Source organism: Monodelphis domestica, chromosome 3, assembly GCF_027887165.1.
Source record: "Monodelphis domestica isolate mMonDom1 chromosome 3, mMonDom1.pri, whole genome shotgun sequence".
NCBI classification, from domain to species: domain Eukaryota; kingdom Metazoa; phylum Chordata; class Mammalia; order Didelphimorphia; family Didelphidae; genus Monodelphis; species Monodelphis domestica.
The window spans coordinates 268,435,974-268,455,376 of record NC_077229.1 but is presented as its reverse complement, the minus strand read 5'-3'; the positions used below and the strand labels follow the sequence as shown (position 1 = coordinate 268,455,376).

Genomic DNA, 19,403 nt, shown 5'->3' with positions numbered 1-19,403 from the left:
GTATGAAGGCACCCCTGTCCTCACCACCACTACCAACACACTAACCACCACCTGACTGCCAGCCATGGACAGGTAAATCTGAAAGCCCTAGAAACAGCAGCCTTCTCTCCCAGACTACTGCCCTGGTGTTTAACTCAACCACTGCCATTATGCAGAGAAACAGCCCCTGAGTTAAAGAAGCTTAGTCAAAGTAGAAAGGCACTTTGAGAGTTAGGCAAGAGTCAGTATAAGCCAGGCAGACCAAATCATGGGATCATTTTGACTCTTACTTGTTATTAAATCCCTAAGGGGGGGGTGGGGGTGGGGGAGAGGGCGCTAGGTGGATCAATAGACAGAAAGTCAAATCTGAATATGGGAGGTCCTGGTTCAAATATGGCCTCTGACATTTCCTAGCTATGTGACCCTGAGAGAGTCACTTACCTCAGTTGCCTAATCTTACTTTACCAATACTAAGCATTGGTTATAAGAAAAGGTAAGGTGTTTTTTTTTTTTTTAATCCCTAATGGAAACAGCCCAGCATCCTCAGGTCAGGAATAGCAGTATCCCTCAGCCAACCAAATTTTTTTTCAGCCTGGCTCCCACAGCCAGCATCTACAGAAACAATCCTTATGAGGATGTGATATAGCAACTGCTTCTGACAGTGCTACAGCTACTGAAGAGCTAGAAAAGAAAGTTCTGGCCAACAGCACTGTCAGATAATCCAACATCAAAAACTGATTTGGTTTTATGGGTGGAAATAAAAGTGAAGGAGATGTCCTACTGTCTTTTTGCTGCTGCACCCTAGGCACCATGGAGACTTTCCATCTGACTTGCAGCTCAAACCTATTATGTGTCATCTCCCTCTATTGTCCAAGCTCTTAACATGGTGCTTAGCTCAGAATAAGCATTTAATAAAATTTTTTCCATTCATTCACATTTTCATCAGGAAAGTGGCAGGATACAAAAACAAATTCACAAAATCATCAGCATTTCTTTATAGCAAGAACAAAAATCAGGAGAAATCTCATGCAAAATAACTAGAAAAGTCACAAAATATACAATCATCAGTTTACCAAGACACTTTCAATACATATAAAATAGAATTTTTAAAACATGCACAGAAGCATGGAAACACTTAAAAGTAGTCATTGTGGCTCTGTGAAGTAAGCAGAGGCAAAAAAAAAATAGAAATAATGACTAATACAACAAACATAGAAAGAACTAAAAATAAAAAAACAACTAAAGATGAATGTTTTAAAATTATAAAGAATAAATTTGCCTCAAAGTGTAAAGATATTTCCCTCTACTCCTTTGACAAGATGGGGACTGCACTGAACTAAACAGTATAATTAATGTCAATTTTTTTAATGAATTGATTAGTCTTGCAAATTTTTTTCTTCCTTTTTGTTCTTTTTTCAATTATTTGTTTAAAAGGATGGCTCTCTGGGAAAGGAAGAATACAGAGGGAAATTAAGTAATATGAACATAAAATAGATCAATAAAATCTGTTTTAAAATGCTCTTTAAAGAATGAGTCAAAAAATTGAAAGGATGCTTGTGGCTAGGTTGCATGAATACAAAAAAAAAAGATGATACTATCCAAATCAATTTACAGATTTAGTGTTTTGCCAATTAAGCTAAGAAGGACTGGTTGGTCAGACTGGTTGGTCAAAAAAAGTATAATCATTTGGAAGAACAAAGAGTCTTAAATCACAAGAGAAATAGTGAAAAGAAAATGAGAAATGGAGAAGGAATTTTATTTCCAGTATATACGTCATATAATAAATTAGTAATCATTAAAACTATTTGGCACTAATTTATAAAAAGAAAAGCAGATCAATGGAACAGTCTGAATAAGGAAAGATCAAAAACAACAGAACTTAATTTCATTTAGTTAAAAGAATGGTCACAAAATGTGTTTAATAAGAAAGATGAAGTTACTTTTGGGATATGTTGGATGTGTTGATTGAGCAAAGAATAGGGCACATATTAATCAATAATACTTGTTGGCTAATTGACAAATAAAAAGTTAGCTTTTTAGAACACGAAGTGAGAGTGAAAGGAATGTATTTTGTAAACCTTTCACGTTTTTCTTTTTTCTTTTTATTTAGTTTGGGTGGCTTTGAATGAAAATAATGGAGAAGGCAAAGGAATATAAAAATGAAAATAGCTGCCTAAGAATGATATGTCAGTCAAGTACATATGTTGGAATATAGAGTGAGAAGCAGTGTGGCTCACTTTGGAGTCAATAGGACCTGAATTCAAGTTCCACCTCTAACACATACTGCCTATGTGAGATTCTAGGAAAGTGACATAATTTTCCATATCCCAGGGAACTCTCAAAGATTTTAAGTAGCAGAGAAAAAATCCCAGTCTGAAGCAGCAGATAAAACTATTCCCTAGAGAATGACTTCACCAATTAAAACAATAGAATGAACATATTTGTACTGTAAGTAGGAAACATTCAAATTATTGTCCTTGACTTTGAGTTTTATAGCCTAAAAGGGGAAAAATAAGACTAAATAAGCAATTCCCAGAAATATGTATTTATAACTAGAATTACTATAACATATTGAAGGGAGGAGGTGGTCTAGACATTACACTAATAAATTGTAGGTTTATAAATGGAAGGGTAAAAATCATAAATTACAACATTTTTATAAGTTTACAAAAACAAGCTCACATCGGCCCTGCAATTTATATGTTGAAAGTATCCATTATCACTGAGATCTCTTCCTCTGATTGGATGGCTTCTCCCAGAACCTCCATTAAGGAGGATGCTCAAGCCAGCCAATTCTCATTCCTCTCCAGGTTACACTTTGGACTTTTTCTGCCATGCCCCAAGTACCTTCTTGTTCCCTGAACCCCTTTTCACTTACCTTGACGGTCTTCCCTCATTAGACTGTAAGTCCCTATAAGGCAGGGACTGAGCCCTTAATAAATGCTTGTTAACTTACTATCTGTGTAGAGGGTGCTGTTATCTCCATTTTACAGAGAAAGAAACTAAGGCTGATAAATATTAAATGACTTTCCAAGTCACAAAGCTTGTAAGTTTCTGAAGTAGGATCTGAACTCAGGTCCAGTATTCAATCTATTGTACCACCTAGCTGCCTCAGTTGACAGGTTTGCCTTTAGCTATGACAGAGCAAAATATGATTACTTACTGCATTTAATTCTTCTCTACCTTGACCCAGAGTGCTCAGAGGTCCAACTATAGAATCATAACAAGTTCTCAATAAATTTGTAAGGAATGAATGAGTATAGACCATCATCAAACTATTAAAGTGTCAAAGAGCTTTGGTATGCCTGCTCATTTTTCATACTACAATTGATACTCTATTTCCAGACTAATTTGGGAATGCTGGTTTTGAATATAATATATATGATATATTATATATAATATAATGCTAAACTTACTTCTGGTACCAGTAACATCTATATCTGCAAGGTACATTCTAGAAAGACCATTTCACTGGCATGTGTCTATTGTGATTTTTATTTCATTAAGTTAATGAAAGTGCCAAGTTGCCTTTTGATTCAATTAGTCAGGTAAAAATCTTTAGGATAGTTCTGGTATTGATATTACATATCTCAAACCTTTTAGGTGTATTACATTGAGAGCAAGGCTTATACACTTAAAAGGATAAAAAGGAAGATGTTCCTGAAACATCACCTTTTGGCAGTTCATTGTCAGTGATAGAAAGGATGAGATTGTCTCTTCATGTCACTTGTAAGTTTCTATTTCTTGTTAATCTAATAACCATAAAAGCTAGCATTTATATAGTTCTTTAAGGTTTGCAAAGCTCTTTACCATATTATCTCAACTACTTAATCACAATGTGGTGGGGGTAGGTGCTATTATTATATTCATTTTATAGATGAGTAAATTGAGTCAGACAGGTTAAATGACATGCTTTTACACAGGAAGAGTTTGAGATCAGACTTGAACTCAGGTCTTCCTGACTCCAAACCCAATACTATTTATTGTACCACCTAGCTGCCTTTTCAATAAAGATGTCTATTTTAAAGTTTGTTCATCGAGGTAAGAATATTATATAAGAATGTTACATTCAAGTTTTCTAAAATTCAGGAATTCTAAGACTTTCTTAATCAACTCTGTAATCCACTATGGATCCCATTAAAGTCTCAATGATCTAAGCTACCTTGACTTCACTTTTATATTTTTTAAATGAAGAATGCAAATGGACTGTAAAGTTATATTTAAATGAGCCATTACTCACTTCCTAGGGAAAATGAGCAAAAAAAGATGAGCAGTCTTCAACATACATTAGAAAAGAGACCATCAGTCTACTGGTTGCCATTTATACAACACTTTAAGATTTACAAAGTGCTTTATATATATAATATCTTTTAATTCTCACATCAGTCCTGAAGTAGGTACTACAAGTGTCAATTCCACTTTACATTTAAGGAAACTGAAGCTTGTTAATTTGCCCACTGTTCACAAAGCTAGGTGAGAGTGTTGGATGGAACTATGCTTCTACAATAAGTAAGAGGGTGGAAGGGAACAAACTGGAACTGATGGACAAGGTAACAGTGACCTAGGAAAAGAGAAACCTTGGAGGTTATAGGAGAAACTTACAGTTGGAGGAGTGAAAGAAATCGAGTAGCCCTAGCAAAGACTCAACAAGGCTTCAAGTCAGATCAAGTCAAATAAGCGACATGACTATATATACTTTGTTTACCTCCCACTCAACTCTCAACGTTGGCTCCAAGAATTTGTAGTTTGGTCAGAGGCGACACCAAGGTAGAAACACCGTGGCTGGCAGCCTATGCCAGGTCGAGGGTAACTGACGGGTCTCAAACCCCTCAGTGACTTAGGGAGAGGTTTACCACAAGCCTGTGAAGACTTCCTCCAGCAGATGGGGCAAATAATAACTTGTAACAACTGCCACAAAGGCAGCTAAATCAGGTGCTATGGAACCCTTAGAGCTCAGTCTGACATCAAAGAAGCCAAGTGGATGAACACTGCATCCTGGGCCATTGTCCACCATCTTGACTTTCATATTGCCACTTCAATGCCTCTGGAAGAAAGCATAAGGCTAATGACATTGTGAAACTGTGCCTTACTTAGATCCAATTCACAAACAAGTCAGGAATCCTTGTGATATCACTGATCCTCTTTAAAAAATGAAGGACAAACAACAACACTGACAAGTGGACATTGTGGTAAGAGGGGTATTACAAAGTGAAAGCTAAAAAAAAATCATGAACCTAGGGTCTCAAGTAATTCAAGAAATTCTCTATTTTCCTCTAAGTTTTGGCAGGGAAAAAGCAACCCAAATCTGCAATGATGGAATCTGGAGGAGCTGGAGAGAGGAAGCCTGCCTGTACTGGGAACCACTTTATCATAGGGGACAAAAGCTGGCTTTAGTAATCACTATTTGGAACACTATATCAAATATCTTCCTTACTCTTGCCCAAGAAGGAATTGCTTCTCTTCTGTTCAAACCTGGAAAGGTAAAAATAAGGATCACACCAAATGAGACATTTTTTTAAGTTTAATTAGACATTTTATTTTTTTCCCCAATTACATGTAAAAATGATTTTTAACAGTTGTCTTCTTAAAGTTTCAGGTTCCAAATTCTATTCTTCCCTCCCTTTTTTCCCTCCTCCCAAAATCAGTAAGCAGTCTGATATAGAATATATATGTTCAGTCATGCAAAACATATTTCTGTATTAGTCATGTTTTGAAAGAAAGCACACTAAAATTAAACATAGAAAGAATAAAGAAAGTGAAAAAATAATATATTTTGATCTGTATGCAGAATCTATCAGTTGTCTCTGGAGGTTTTTCATCATGAGTCCTTGGGAATTCTCTTGGATTATCATATTGCAGAAAATAAGTAAATCTTTCACAGTTGATCATGGTACATTATTGTTGTTATTGTGTACAGAGTCGTCCTGGTTCTTCACTTTGCATCAGTTTGTGTAAAGTCTTTCCAGATTCTTCTGAAATCACCCTGTTCATTTCTTATAGCCTGATACATTTGAGTCATTTTAGCAGCATGGAGAAATAAGGACTATATTTGAAGTCAGAGGAACTGGGTTCAAATTCTGCCTCTTTCACTACCTGGGTGGCCTTGACCTTCCTACTTGGCTATGTGGTCTCTGTTAGGTACAGATTAGCTACAAGACAAAAAAAGGTAAACTGACCTCCAAAATCATGTAAAATGAAGAGGTTAAATCAGATGAGTGGTCTCTACCTAAACTTTTTTGATTGCATGCTCCTATCAGTAAAGAATTTTTGAATACACAGCCCCAAAATGTATATGCTTCTTATTTATAAGCTATATTCATGTATCTCTATGCTATAAGTTAGGTACACTGGAAAACTTACAAAAACAGGAATCTTAAACGGATACAACTATATTTAATCCTAGAGTTAATAGGTCAGCTCTGCAATTCAGGAAAGTCGCTTTTATCTCTAAATGGAAAATGCATTGGAATAAAGAAGAGATTTAAGGTAGACACAGGGGAAGATGATGGCAATAGATTCTGAGAGGATTGGAAACCATTACGTAGGGGGGCTGGTTACAGCAACTGAAGATGTTTAGGCTTAAGATATGAAGAAATAGAGAAGATATATCATAAGTCATCAAGTGCTTAAAGGTCTGTCAGCCCAATTTAAAAAAATTTTCCCAGAGTAAAATCCAACCAAAAGTAGAATAGGTTATCTCAGGAGCAGTGGGCTCCCTCTCACTGGATGAAGGTGTTCAAAAGAGAAGCTAGGCAAGCCCTTTTCTGCAGAGAGAGTTGTCATTCAAGTCTCAGTGGCTTCTGGTCCCTTTTCAGTTCTGCGAGTCTGTGTAATTCTGTAACACAGAACCCATCACTGTTTTTAATAGATACAACAGAGTACTAAAGGCACTTCACCTCATTTTAACCTCAAAACAACCCTGTGATGTAGACAGGAAGGACAGATTTATTATTGGTCCCATTTTTATAGATGAGGAAATTGCACAAGGTTCAGGGAGAGGTTAGATTACATGTCCAAGGTCACCTGGTTAGTGATTAGCTAATCCAAGTCTATAACTAGGTCATAGCTTCATAGGGATCATAGATTTAGGTCTTGAAGGAATCTTAGAGAGGGTCTTTCACTTTATAAATTAGAAAATTAAGGCATGGGGATGTTAAATGATTTGTTAGGAGGAAACACATCCATTAAGTGACTTTGGGCAGAATCTGAACTCAGGTTTTCTGCCTCTAAATCCAATGTTCTAGCCATGCTTTGAAAAAAATTGACAAATTTTTTAAAAACATAAACAATGTTTTATTATTTTCTGAAAAACAAGTATTTCTAAAAATAAGTCTAAAAGAGGGAACATTGACAAGTGATCCTGATATGCAATATAAAACCACAAAGAATAAACCCCAATGTACTTGGCAGTTCCTACAACACTCTTCAGAATATAACTGTATCCCACAGATAAGTGTCTACAGTTTACTTGTTTTTTAACAGACCATGAAATTATTGCTGACCCATTTTGTTCCATCTTAACCTGTTAACTGCCTCACCCTAAGTGAATACAAAAGCTCATCACTACAGTACATTTTGTTATCAAACAACTGAGTGCTATTTAAATATCTAAGTGTACAAACCAAGAGTGAGGACTAACTGAAAGAGGTACCTTGAGTTTCACCAACCCATCCTTCTCTTTTCGTTGACTGACAACACAAATCATGAAAAAAACACTTTACTTATCTCCCTGACTGAATTTCATGTTGGAATTGATCACCTTATAAACCCTTTTTGTGTTCTAGTCATTAAAGAAGGGAATAGACTAATCAACAACCAATAATAACCTCAGAATCAATTTAGATTAATTTTGTTTAAATGAAAAACAAAGGAATGATATTTTGTCTCTGTTTGCAAGTAAGACATTATGGAGAACATAAATAATTGACATAATGTTTAAATTCATCAAAGTATGACCTTATCTCTATCTCTTTTTCTTTAAATACTTTTATGTTTTTTTCTAGAACAGCATTAATAATTTAGGGCAATTAATTAACACAGTGGCTAGAGCACTGGTTTTGGAGTCAGGAAGATGAGTCTTCCTAAGTTCAAATCTGGCCTTAGACACTAGTTCTATGCCCCTGGGTAAGTCACTTAACTTTGTTTGCCTCAGTTTCCTCATGTGCAAAATGAGCTAGAGGAGGAAATGGCAAACCATTCCAGTATCTTTGCCAAGAAAACCTCATATTGGGTCACAAAGAGTTGGACACAACTGAAAACAACTAAACAACAGATAATAAAAGGAACAATGAGGAAGGCCACATTAGGTGAGTTTGGAGGAGACAGGGAGAATGATTACTTTAGTCAGAAGATAATTGGGGGGCGGGGGAGCAGCTAGGTAACACAGTCGAGAGCCAAGTCTGGAAATGGGAGGTCCTAGATTCAAATCTGGTCTCAAAGACATCTTAGCTGTGTGATCCTGGGAAAGTCACTTAACCTCAAATGCCTAGTCCTTACCACTCTTCTGCCTTGAAAGCAATATTGATTCTTAGATAAAAAATGAAAAAGAAGATTATGGTCAGTTTCTGGTCTCTGGAGTAATGAAATAATCAACATGCTGAAATTTAAGAACTTCATTTCCCCAGCTAGTCCATCCAGGCTGTAAGTTTCGAGCAAACAGTTCCAAACATTTGGCATCTGGCACAATATAGTCTTTTAGAACTTCTGTTAAAAAAAAAAAGCCAAAGATGATTACAGAGGGAAAAAATTCAATTTCTTTTCAACTGTTAAAGAAAATAAAATAAGAGAATGTTTCATATTTTAAAAAGACAGCAAATTAATTTCAAGGATTTCATCAACAGGCTTTACTATTTATAGCTAGAAAGTCACTAGACATCAGTGTCCTTGAGATTGGGAACAATGCCATCAAGGCCTTCAATGGTCCTGATTTATTGGTTTTCATTTGAGGGATAAGAAATGAAGATTTCAGCACCTATACAGGTGACTTTTAAATTTTTCAATATTGGCAACCTAGCATCTCCTGAATATAGGCCAATTTATTTTTTAATCAAAGAATTCTATGCAAAGGGCAAAATAAAGAGGGAGGGGGAGCCTCTGAAAGCATCAATAGGAACTAATTATACCCAATATTAAAACTGTAAGGGAAATAAATCTACTTAGGAGCTTATATTTTACTGGAAAAGACAATAAATGCAGTGATAGATTCAGGTAAAAGCCTGAAGAAAAAGGTTCTGACACTTAAACAGAAGCTACCACCTGATAAGACCAGGGCCATCTCATTTTTCTGGCATTCAAACAAGTATCATTTTTGACCTAACTTTTCGCCATGAGACATTACTTCAACAGTCAAGTCTTCCTTCTCAAAAACAGCAAAATTTCCTCACCACTAGATATTTAAGAAAGGTGCCTTGTCTAAACTGGTCTAAAGAGTAGTATTCTGCATTGTTGTTATAGTTATTCACTTAAAGGAATCAGAGAGAGAGGCTCAACTGAAAAACTAATTTGAAATATCTAAACCTTGAGCAGTATGTAGGATGGATAGTGCTCTGGATTTGATCAAATTCCAGCTTTGACAATTTATTACCAGTATGACCTTAAGCAAGCCACAAATTCTCCACCTCAGGGAAATCACAGGATTGGGCCAAGTGATCTCAGACAGATCTTCCAGCTATAAATCAATGATCTAGAATCTGATAACAGGAACCAAAGTGCTCTAACAAAACTTATGACAAGGGAAACAGAAATAAAATCTGGGATTCTCACATGTATGGAAAGAAGAGTCATTATATTAAGTAAAAAGAGTAAAAAATGCTTAATGGTAGATTAATTGTGACATGAGATTTAAAGAAGGAAGAAGAGAAAGAAGGAAAGAGAGGAGGAAGAAAAGGGAAAGGGAGAAAGGAGGATGAAGAAGAAAAGGAGGAGGAGGAGGAAGGAGGCAGGAGAAGAAGGAACAAAAACAAGAACAAGAACAAGAATAAGAACAAGAGAAGGAAGGAAGGAAGGAAGGAAGGAAGGAAGGAAGGAAGGAAGGAAGGAAGGAAGGAAGGAAGGAAGGAAGGAAGGAAGGAAGGAAGGAAGGAAGGAAGGAAGGAAGGAAGGAAGGAAGGAAGGAAGGAAGGAAGGAAGGAAGGAAGGAAGGAAGGAAGGAAGGAAGGAAGGAAGGAAGGAAGGAAGGAAGGAAGGAAGGAAGGAAGGAAGGAAGGAAGGAAGGAAGGAAGGAAGGAAGGAAGGAAGGAAGGAAGGATTCATTTGAGTATCAACAACCTTGGGAGTCAGATGTTATTATACTCATTTTACTGATAAGGAAATTGAAGCCAGTAGAAATTAAGTGACTTGCCCAAAGTTATACAGTTAAGTAAATACTTGAAGCCAGAGTTGAACTCAGTTCTTCCTGACTCCAGGATCTGAACTCTATCGACTATGTACTATCTACTACTATCTACTATGCATGCGCACGCACGCACGCACACCCACGCATGCACACACACCCATACACACACACATAATTATATTGAAAGATTAATCATCCCCTTAGTAACCTTGGGGATAACTGAGTCTATGTTTTTTTCTATTGGTATATCATCATGACATTTGGGGAATGGGGAAGAGGGGGAACACTAATTAAACACTGACTATCAAATATTAAATTAATGTTAAATATACCTAGAGCTTGACTTAAAAAAGATTTAAGTTTCAGGATGATCTAGTCAAAACTGGTTTGCAGAATTCTAGTCTCTTCATAAATAAACAATTAAATGCTACTGTCCTTGGAAGAGATTTCCCTAGTGGTCTAGAGGACAATAACACTATCATTCTTTCATTTTCTTTGCCATGAATTCCTTGCCCTACTAGTCCCTTGTCACCTTTAGTGTGGTCTGTTATACTGATAGAAGCAGGTGTTTTAGCTTTTTCCTTTGTACAAAGAAGGAATAAAACCTAAAATTTGCTCAGTCAGCCTGCACATTTACTGAACTGAGAGCCCCAATGGGGAGCAGAGCCCTGTATCAGAAGCCAAGTGAATGAGAAAGGAACCAGAAGTCTCAGGTCATCAAAAAGCTGAAAATATTGAGAAAAGGCACCTAGTCCTAGAAAGGAAAAACACTCACAATCAGAATCTATGAACCATTCAGGACCTATTCAGCTCCTCACCAAGAGCTCATTATTGAGCATTTGCATTTTGAACATATCTATGGCTTCTTTTTCCTTTCCATTCCAATAAAGAATAAGAAAAAATAAGAAGCAATCTTCAGATGCAATATCCTTTACTTTATTAAGAATTTTATAAAGAAATTAGGAAAATTAATAGAAACATAATTTGTTAAGTTAGTTCAAATGTTTTGAATTCCAAATCCATAGTTAGAAAATGAAAAACCATTGGGGATTGGGGGGCAGTGCTCCTGGTTGGTTATATTTATAAAGTTAACAGATAGTCTCCAAATAACTAATCATTCTATTTCATTCCTGACTGGGACTGGGAATGTGGTTAGAAACAAGAAAAGTGAAGGTTTTCTTTCTCTCTGTCCATCTCATGATCTGCTGGTTCATCCCATCATCTCCCTATTCTTTCTTCAACTTGCTTGCTCTGAACCCAGATGAAAAATAAACAAATATAAAAAAACAAAAACATTGTAGAGAAAACACTAAACCTTGATTGACAAATGACAATAAATGATTTGCTAACACTGTTTTAAAAGGTCAGAAGGCAGTTAATCTCTAAACAAGAAAGCAAGAGAGACCACTTGAAGGATTACTACTAGTCAGGCCCAATGATGGTTGCTACAGTAGCTTCCAAGGGTCTTAGTGACCTTCATCTCTTCAACCCTGTAGGTTAACTTTCTAAGCATCTCTATCAATAGACTAAATTCTCTTGCTGGTGGAGGACACACCCCAGAATAGTGATAAAGTGACTTCAAGTGAACAAAGAGAAAGACTCTCAAGTGGAACAAATGAGAACCCACAGAACATGTTTACTTCAAGTCACAATGAAAACTGTTGTTTCAGTAATTCATTTTGAAAGAACAAACTTTTCCAAAAAGATAGAATAGATTTGTTCTGGACAAGCTGACTGAAGAGCTAAACCTCATTTACAGAATCACATTTTCCCAATTCACATTTTAACAGATAACAAAGTCTATTCCCTGTTAAGTTCAAAATTCCACATAAGCTCCACTATTGTATACCATATAGACTAAAACATGATTTTGTTTTTAGTTGCATAAAATCTAATACCACTCTAATCCTATTTCAAATTTTAGTTAATAAAATTTCATCTAATTTTTGTTACATTTTTAGAAGGAAATGATCATCAAGCATATAGAACAATAAATAAGAGATGTTAATCCTAAAATACTTATGATTCAAATTTTTTTAACAATTTAAACTTTTTATGATAAACTAAAAAGGTTGTTTTCTAATATAAATTTATGATTTTCATATTTTGTATTTATGTTATCTTTAAATGGATGGGAAAGGGGCAGCTGGGTATCTCAGCAGAATACCAGGCCTGGAGTCAGGGTGTAAACCTTAAAATTTCTTAGACTTATAAATGTTGGAAATTTCACCATTGGGAAATTTCATACTTGGAAAATTTCTTACTGATAGTCTATTGGAATGTGAACCCCATTGGCATGGGAGGTTCCTTCTCCTCCCTTCTTAAGATTACTTTAGGACAGAAACCTTTTGCTGAACAATGGAAAGGGCTGCAGCATAGATCAAAATTTAATTATTCCAATCTCCACCCTACTCAGGGTAACAGGATTTAGGAAGGGCTGCAGCATAGATCAAAATTTAATTATTCCAATCTCCACCCTACTCAGGGTAACAGGATTTAGGAAGGGCTGGAGCAAAGGATCAAGATTTAATTATTTGAGAATATGACCTTCAACAGACATGTGCAAAGCCACAGATCTCTGGGCGGTCCTGGGTTAAGCTAGAGCCACCATTGGCACAGGGAAGACATGGACAGTGATTGGTAGATGTGAGAATTGAGGGGCGGGAACTTGGATGGTTTCCTTAAAGATAGCAGGGTCTGAGGACAGGGAGGTTTTGGAGAGTTTTTGCTCTGAGAGGTTGTGCTCTGAGAAGTTTGCTCTGAAGGAAGCTGGAGGTGGAGGCCCCTGAGACTGTTTCTCCATTTTGGTCACGTGAGTGATAGGGACTGATCTCTTTCCTTTGCCTCAGCTATCTAAGGGTTTGGGCCTTTTGGCCCAGCCTAAACAGAGGGGGTATTTAAGCCCTATTCCTCTCTCCCTCTCCCTCTCCCTCTCCCTCTCCCTCTCCCTCTCCCTCTCCCTCTCTCTCTCTCTCTCTCTCATAGTTTTCTTCCTCCTGTTTGTAATTAAACTCCATAAAAGGTTGACTGCTGACTTGAGTTTTCATTAAGGAATTACATAGCTGAATTCCTTGGCAACCTTAAATTAATCATATATCAGTCTTTTAAAGTGATTTCCTTCCCACAAGGGGACCTGGGTTCAAACCTGGCCTCAGACACTCCTTAGCAGTTTAACCATGGGCAAGTCACTAACCTTTATTGCCTAGCCCTTGCTGAGGTTTTGTCTTAGAACTGATATTAAAACAGAAAGTAGGGTTTAAAAAATAAAAAATAAATGTAGGGAAAGGAAATATCCAAATCTTGAGAGTACAGTAAAACTACCCTATGTGAAACAAAATATTCTGCCAATTCTGTTGTAGACAAAATATATCATGAAAAAAGATATCACAAATTAAACTAAAAGAAAAGCCTGCTGTTACTTAAATCAAAACCTGGAGTGAGAAAATTTATTTTCTGAATTTGCATAAAAGTTTAAATGCATTTCAATGACATATTAAAGTTGTGAGCACTAAACACAGAACATGTATCATCCAAAACCCCTGTACTCATGATTCCATCCATAAATGCTCTGCAGGATCCTAAGTGTTACTTTTTGATAACTTACTTTAATTTGCATCTTCCTCAGAAGAATAAATCCTTAAAATCAGTAGGTAAACACCAATATATGTACTTTTAAGGATAGCACAAAATAAAATGAGTAGCTATAAATATCAATTTTTTTCCATTGTGACTACTTAAACAAAATATAATCAGTATGAGTCATCCAGATAGTTTTACAAAACTTTCAACTTCAGAGGACTTAAAAAAATCAGAGTGTGGTTCTGCTGCCCACTACTGGAAAAAATGAACCCCTGCATTCATTACTTAAACTGCCACTGCAGACTTCAATGAGATTTTTTTTTATATAATTAATCTGCATATCCTATTTTTAACATAGTCTCCTAAGACTTTTAGTTATAATCAATATTTTTAAAGTAATGACTTTAGATCTTCAGAAATATCAACTTTTTTTGAAAACACAACAGTTTTCTTTTTGTAAAACTGCAAATGGAGGAAATATATACCCCAAAACTTTCGGCATCCACTAAAAGAGAAAAGTCCAAATAAGATAACTACTTCTTAGATTTCCTTAGGTTGAATCTAAAAATCAGCATCAAATTCTCCAGATACTTCTTAAATTATTCTTCATTTTAAGTCACATAAGTATAGCATGTGTTTGGTGGGATCTATATCACCAGAAAAAAAAAAGGAGGATAATTAAATATATGCAGAAAAAAAAATCTCAATGCCAGTTTGGAATAATCAGGCAGATGTCACCTGAGTATGTCTCAAAAGCAAACAAGTAGTGACATAAAAGACCCCTCTATGCATAAAACTAAATATTATGCAAACCCAAGGTAAGGTTTTTTCATGAATTATTCCTCAGCACATAGATCCTCAAAATTAATGTTTCCATGAAGAAAGATTTGTATAAAGCAAAATGTTATGGATTGAATTCCATTTTCCCTAGCAATATGAAATATAAAATAAAAAATATATTACTATTTTTCCCTCAACGGCCTGAATAGAAACATGTTGGGGGTTAGTGGTAAAGAGACTATCATAACCCCAGGGCAGCACTGTGGTCCATACCAGCAATTCACTTAAATGCATCTCAAGAGAACTGTCCTGGGGCAGCTGGGTGGCTCAGGGGATGGAGAGCCAGGCCAAGAGACAGGAGGTCCTAGGTTCAAATTTGGCCGCAGATACTTCCTAGCTATGTGACCCTGGGCAAGTTACTTAACCCCCATATCCTAGCCCTTACCACTCTTCTGCCTTAGAATCAATCTTCAGTATTAATTCTAAGATGGAAGGTAAGAGTTTGAGAGAGAGAGAGACAGAGAGAGACAGAGAAGAGACAGAGAAGAGACACAGAGAGAGAACTGTCCTCTCTCAAAATAAGTAAACAAAATAAGTAACACCCAAAGCTTCTACAGAACATCTAGATAACTTTGGCCACTTCTCTCATGGCCATTTTGAGAACATATCAAATGCAGCCTTCACAGACAAGGGCAAGACCTGAATACCCTTCAGACCTGAAAATTATATAACTGTGTGGCACAAGGTAATATAAAACAAATTCATTCCATATTTTATCATTTCTCTATCTGCACTTCTTTTTAACATTGAGTTTACTCATATGATCATAATGTAGTAGAGCATGTGCTAGATTTCAAGCCAGAGAACTTGATTTCAAATCTTGCCTTTGCCTCGTTATATGAGTGCCTCTGGGCAAGTCTTTAGAACTGAAAGAGACTCTAAGATAACCGAGTAATAAGTAATTTTAAGTACCAGAGCAGAAATATGAACCCAAATATCCTGAGGTCAAATCAAATATCTATCCACTATACTATAAACAATCCTATTTTTAAATACTTTAAAATCTTTGAACCATTTAAATGCCAAACTTGTGATCTGTAAATTCAATGAAAGCCCAAACAATAATAAAAACATACCCGTGAGAGGTGGTTTGTGTGAATGAAGGGTACAGGGCACACTGACAATTAATTTGTGGTCTGGAATTGGAAGTACAGTCATCTCTGGTTCCCTATTTTTAAAAGAAAGTAAAAGTAAATTGTGTCACCAAGGCTGGTGTTTATATATACAAACTGCAGGCATCATGATTTTTTTCATCTTTTCTCATACATATTTGCCTTCCATAGCCTCCCCTTGCCACAGCAGCAGCACCACCACCATCAAGGGTAGCCTTGATGAAAAAGAGAAATTATAAAAATTTAGCATGAAAAGTATATTTAAAAGGATGTAGAAAGGACCAGTTCACAACTGATCTTAGTCCTTTCTATAGGAAGTACTTTCTTGGTTCCCTCTTAATTTTTGTGCTTCCATTTGTTGATTATTTTCAGTTTGTTCTTTCCATAACCTTGTTTGTACATAGCTGTTTGCATGTTATATCCCCCTTAGACTGTGAACTTCTTGAGAACAGGGACTGTCTTTTGTCTTTCTTTGTATCCCTTACAAAAGAAGTGCCTTAGAATAGAACCTGGCACAGAGTAGGCACTTAATAAAGGTTGACTAACTGACTGAAAAGAACTAATAATATTTTTACTCTGAAGAATAAATTTAAGGTAAGCCTTCAATTAACTAAATAGCAAGAGTGTAGAACTCATGAGCAGTTAGACTCAAGAGAAAATAAATGTGGTAAGTACATCTGACAGAAAACTATAACAGAAAGTTATCTGTTCTAATTATTTTCATTTTCCAGATATTCAAATATGTACAAATTAAGAGTGAGATTAGCTTTCATTTATATATCAACTTTGACTATATCAACTTTGAAAAATACTTTTCTCTTACCTTAAGGTTGAAACCATTTTTCTTCGAACTCTCCCCAGGACTAGCCCTTCATAAGGCTTTTTGTGTGGAGAATCTAATGGGAATACAAACTCTCCTGACCTGGTGATCTGACATAAAGAAATAAAAAAGTCAAATAAATCCACAAATGTTTACTGGCACTGGAAAGAAAAATAAGTATTTTCTAAACATTTGACATTTTAATACTAAAATATATCACATTATTATGCCTCTTATTCCTCTGAGGGAAAGAATGAACATTTGAAAGGCCAATCTAAAAGATCATCATCTGGCATACAGACAATCCCTACTTTTTTATTGCAATGTATTCCTGGAAAATGAATCTTAAAGCAAAATTTCATAAAGTAAATCATGTTTTCCTCATAGGAAGTTTTATCATTTCATTTCTGATTAAATACTCATGATCAAATAAGTTACAGAAATGTCCAACAATACAAAAGCAAAGCCCAAATACTTGAAAATCTCCCAAAAATTCAAAACTGCAAAACTAATTGAATATATTATAAATTATACATTTAACACATCAAAAATTAATGTATATCATAATTTGACTTACTTAAAATTAATAAGACAACTATAATTAAATAATTCAAAATAGCTTCACTTGCCTTAGAATATAGAAGATTCTGTGATCTGGGTGGATTATATTTCCATTAAAAATCAATATTTGAAGTCTTTTGTAAGGATTTTAATTGGTAGGGTTTCAAAAGCATGAGCTTTTAAAAAATTAGGCATTTCTTCATACCTTTTCTCATGCTCCTTCCATCAAGAACCTGACTTACAACACCATCCACTCTACCTTCTTCACCCCACAACCACCAACCCCTCCCCCCCAGTACCAATGAAAAGGGACTGGCAAAAAAGACTAAAGTGGAAGGATGGAGGGGGCTAGCACAATCCCCTCTGGTCTGCCATCACCCAGAGACTGAGAAATTAAGGGATTTTAAGGAGACAGTGTTAAACGACTAAAGTAAGACAATAAATAATTGGCAATGATAGTCAAAAGATGCCATTGGAGTAAGTAAATAATGATGACTTTACAACTTACTTTCACCCAGTGCCATTCAGTAAGTGTTTCCACAGACCAATAGGGATAAAGTTCTTCCTTTACAAACTGTAGGTGCTTCTGTCGATTGGTGACCCAAGTGATCACAAGACAGTTTGGAGCAGCCAGTTTGGGGATAGGTATTTGTTTTATTTGCCAAGAAGACAAATAATTGTACCTACATATAATCAAAAAAATATTTCTGCAAATAAAAGAAAATCTAGTAGGAAGTAAAAAAATAACAAGAACTAAAAAGAGAAATCTGTATAGAATAATATAGAATAATACCCATCTAAAAGAAGGCTTCTACGTGCTAAGTATGAGCTAACAGTGACATCCAGTGGACACATTTCTGAGATAACAATTTTCATCCATTTTCTTTTTTAATACAGTTAGGCTTTGCTGTAAGGGATTTTCATTTCTTCTAAAACTATCTACTGTAATAACTTTACTGAAACATATAAAATGCACTTTTAAAGAACATTAATTGCTCTTCTTACAGGACTAAATTAATTTTAACTCTCTTCTAACCTTTATTCAAGCTAGTGTCACACTCATTCTCAGTCTCCTAAGCTAGAAAAACTGGAGCAATGCTTTACTTTTCCCTCTTATTTCATTCCATTAAATTGAATCAGTAACAAAGTCCTGTCTATTCTTCCTTTAAAATATCTGTCAATATGGTTTTTCCTTTCATAATTCAGTAGACCAAACATTTTTCACCTGAATTACTATATTTGTTTCCTGGCTAGGCCTTCTGCCTCTCATTGGTCCTCTTTCCAATTAATCACACATTCCACTTCATGGTTTTGTCATTTCCTTGTTCCAGGACTATCAATTACATTCTACTATACAACGCTGAATCTAAACTCCTTAACCTGGTATTCAAGGCCCTCAAAATATTTGCCCCTATTTTGACTGATATCCCACTACGTCCCAACACAAACTTTTATTGCAGTAAAATCAATCCACTACTAACCCCTGCTGCTATCACTTAGTCTCTTTTTCCCCACCTAAGAAACCCTCACCCTTCTTTCCTGTCTATGCTTATTCTACTCTGTTCAAGTCCTACTTCCTCCTCCATGAGGGCTTCTCCAATAAATCCTCTACACTGATCTTTCCTGATTCCAATTCTTTTACCACTTATAATGCACACAATGCAAATTAGAGGAAAAGGAAGAGAATATGTATTTGTTAAGTGCCTATTATGTGCTAACTGCTTTATAAGCTATACAAAATCTATTTTCTAATCTCAACTGGGTACCCACTCTGGCAAAGCAATCATCCTATTCTTCTCTAATTGATTCATTATCCCATTTTCCACAGTTGCTGTTCCAAATCACATTTCCCCTCAAATCTCCCATCCTCTCTGCTGAGGATCTCAACTCTTTTCCACTTATTCTCATCTCATTTCACTCAGACAACTTCCTTCAGCTCATTACCGTAATATCAGAAGAAGAAATGGCCAGTTCCCTTAGTACAGTCAACCTTTCTACATGTACCTTTGATCCAAACCCTACTATATTTTCCAAAAGATTGTCCCCATTATCATCTCTAGTCTCTCTTTCATTTTCAGTCTCTCTCCCAATGTTTGGGTCTCTTCTATGCTGCCCGTATCAAACCAACATGCCCATGTCTTCCTTCCCCTGAATATCTTCCAACATCATTATTCAACAG

At 35.8% G+C, this 19,403-nt stretch overlaps 1 protein-coding gene across 10 annotated transcripts in view; it reads right to left on the bottom strand.

Moving 5' to 3' along the window:
- Nucleotides 1-5,489: 5,489 nt before the first annotated feature.
- Nucleotides 5,490-19,403, bottom strand: part of METTL4 (methyltransferase 4, N6-adenosine) — a 40,516-nt gene continuing 26,602 nt past the window's right edge. For 8 of the 10 annotated variants that reach the window (XM_056823759.1, XM_056823764.1, XM_056823762.1 and 5 more), the window contains 4 exons: nt 17,733-17,907; nt 16,667-16,773; nt 15,808-15,899; nt 5,490-8,682 (listed from right to left, as the gene is read on the bottom strand). In XM_056823759.1, coding sequence (XP_056679737.1) covers nt 8,537-8,682; nt 15,808-15,899; nt 16,667-16,773; nt 17,733-17,907 — 520 coding nt within the window. In that variant the 3' untranslated portion in view covers nt 5,490-8,536. The remainder of the gene's footprint in view (nt 8,683-15,807; nt 15,900-16,666; nt 16,774-17,732; nt 17,908-19,403) is intronic. The other 2 variants (XR_008917680.1, XM_007487651.3) reach the window with 2 other exon arrangements.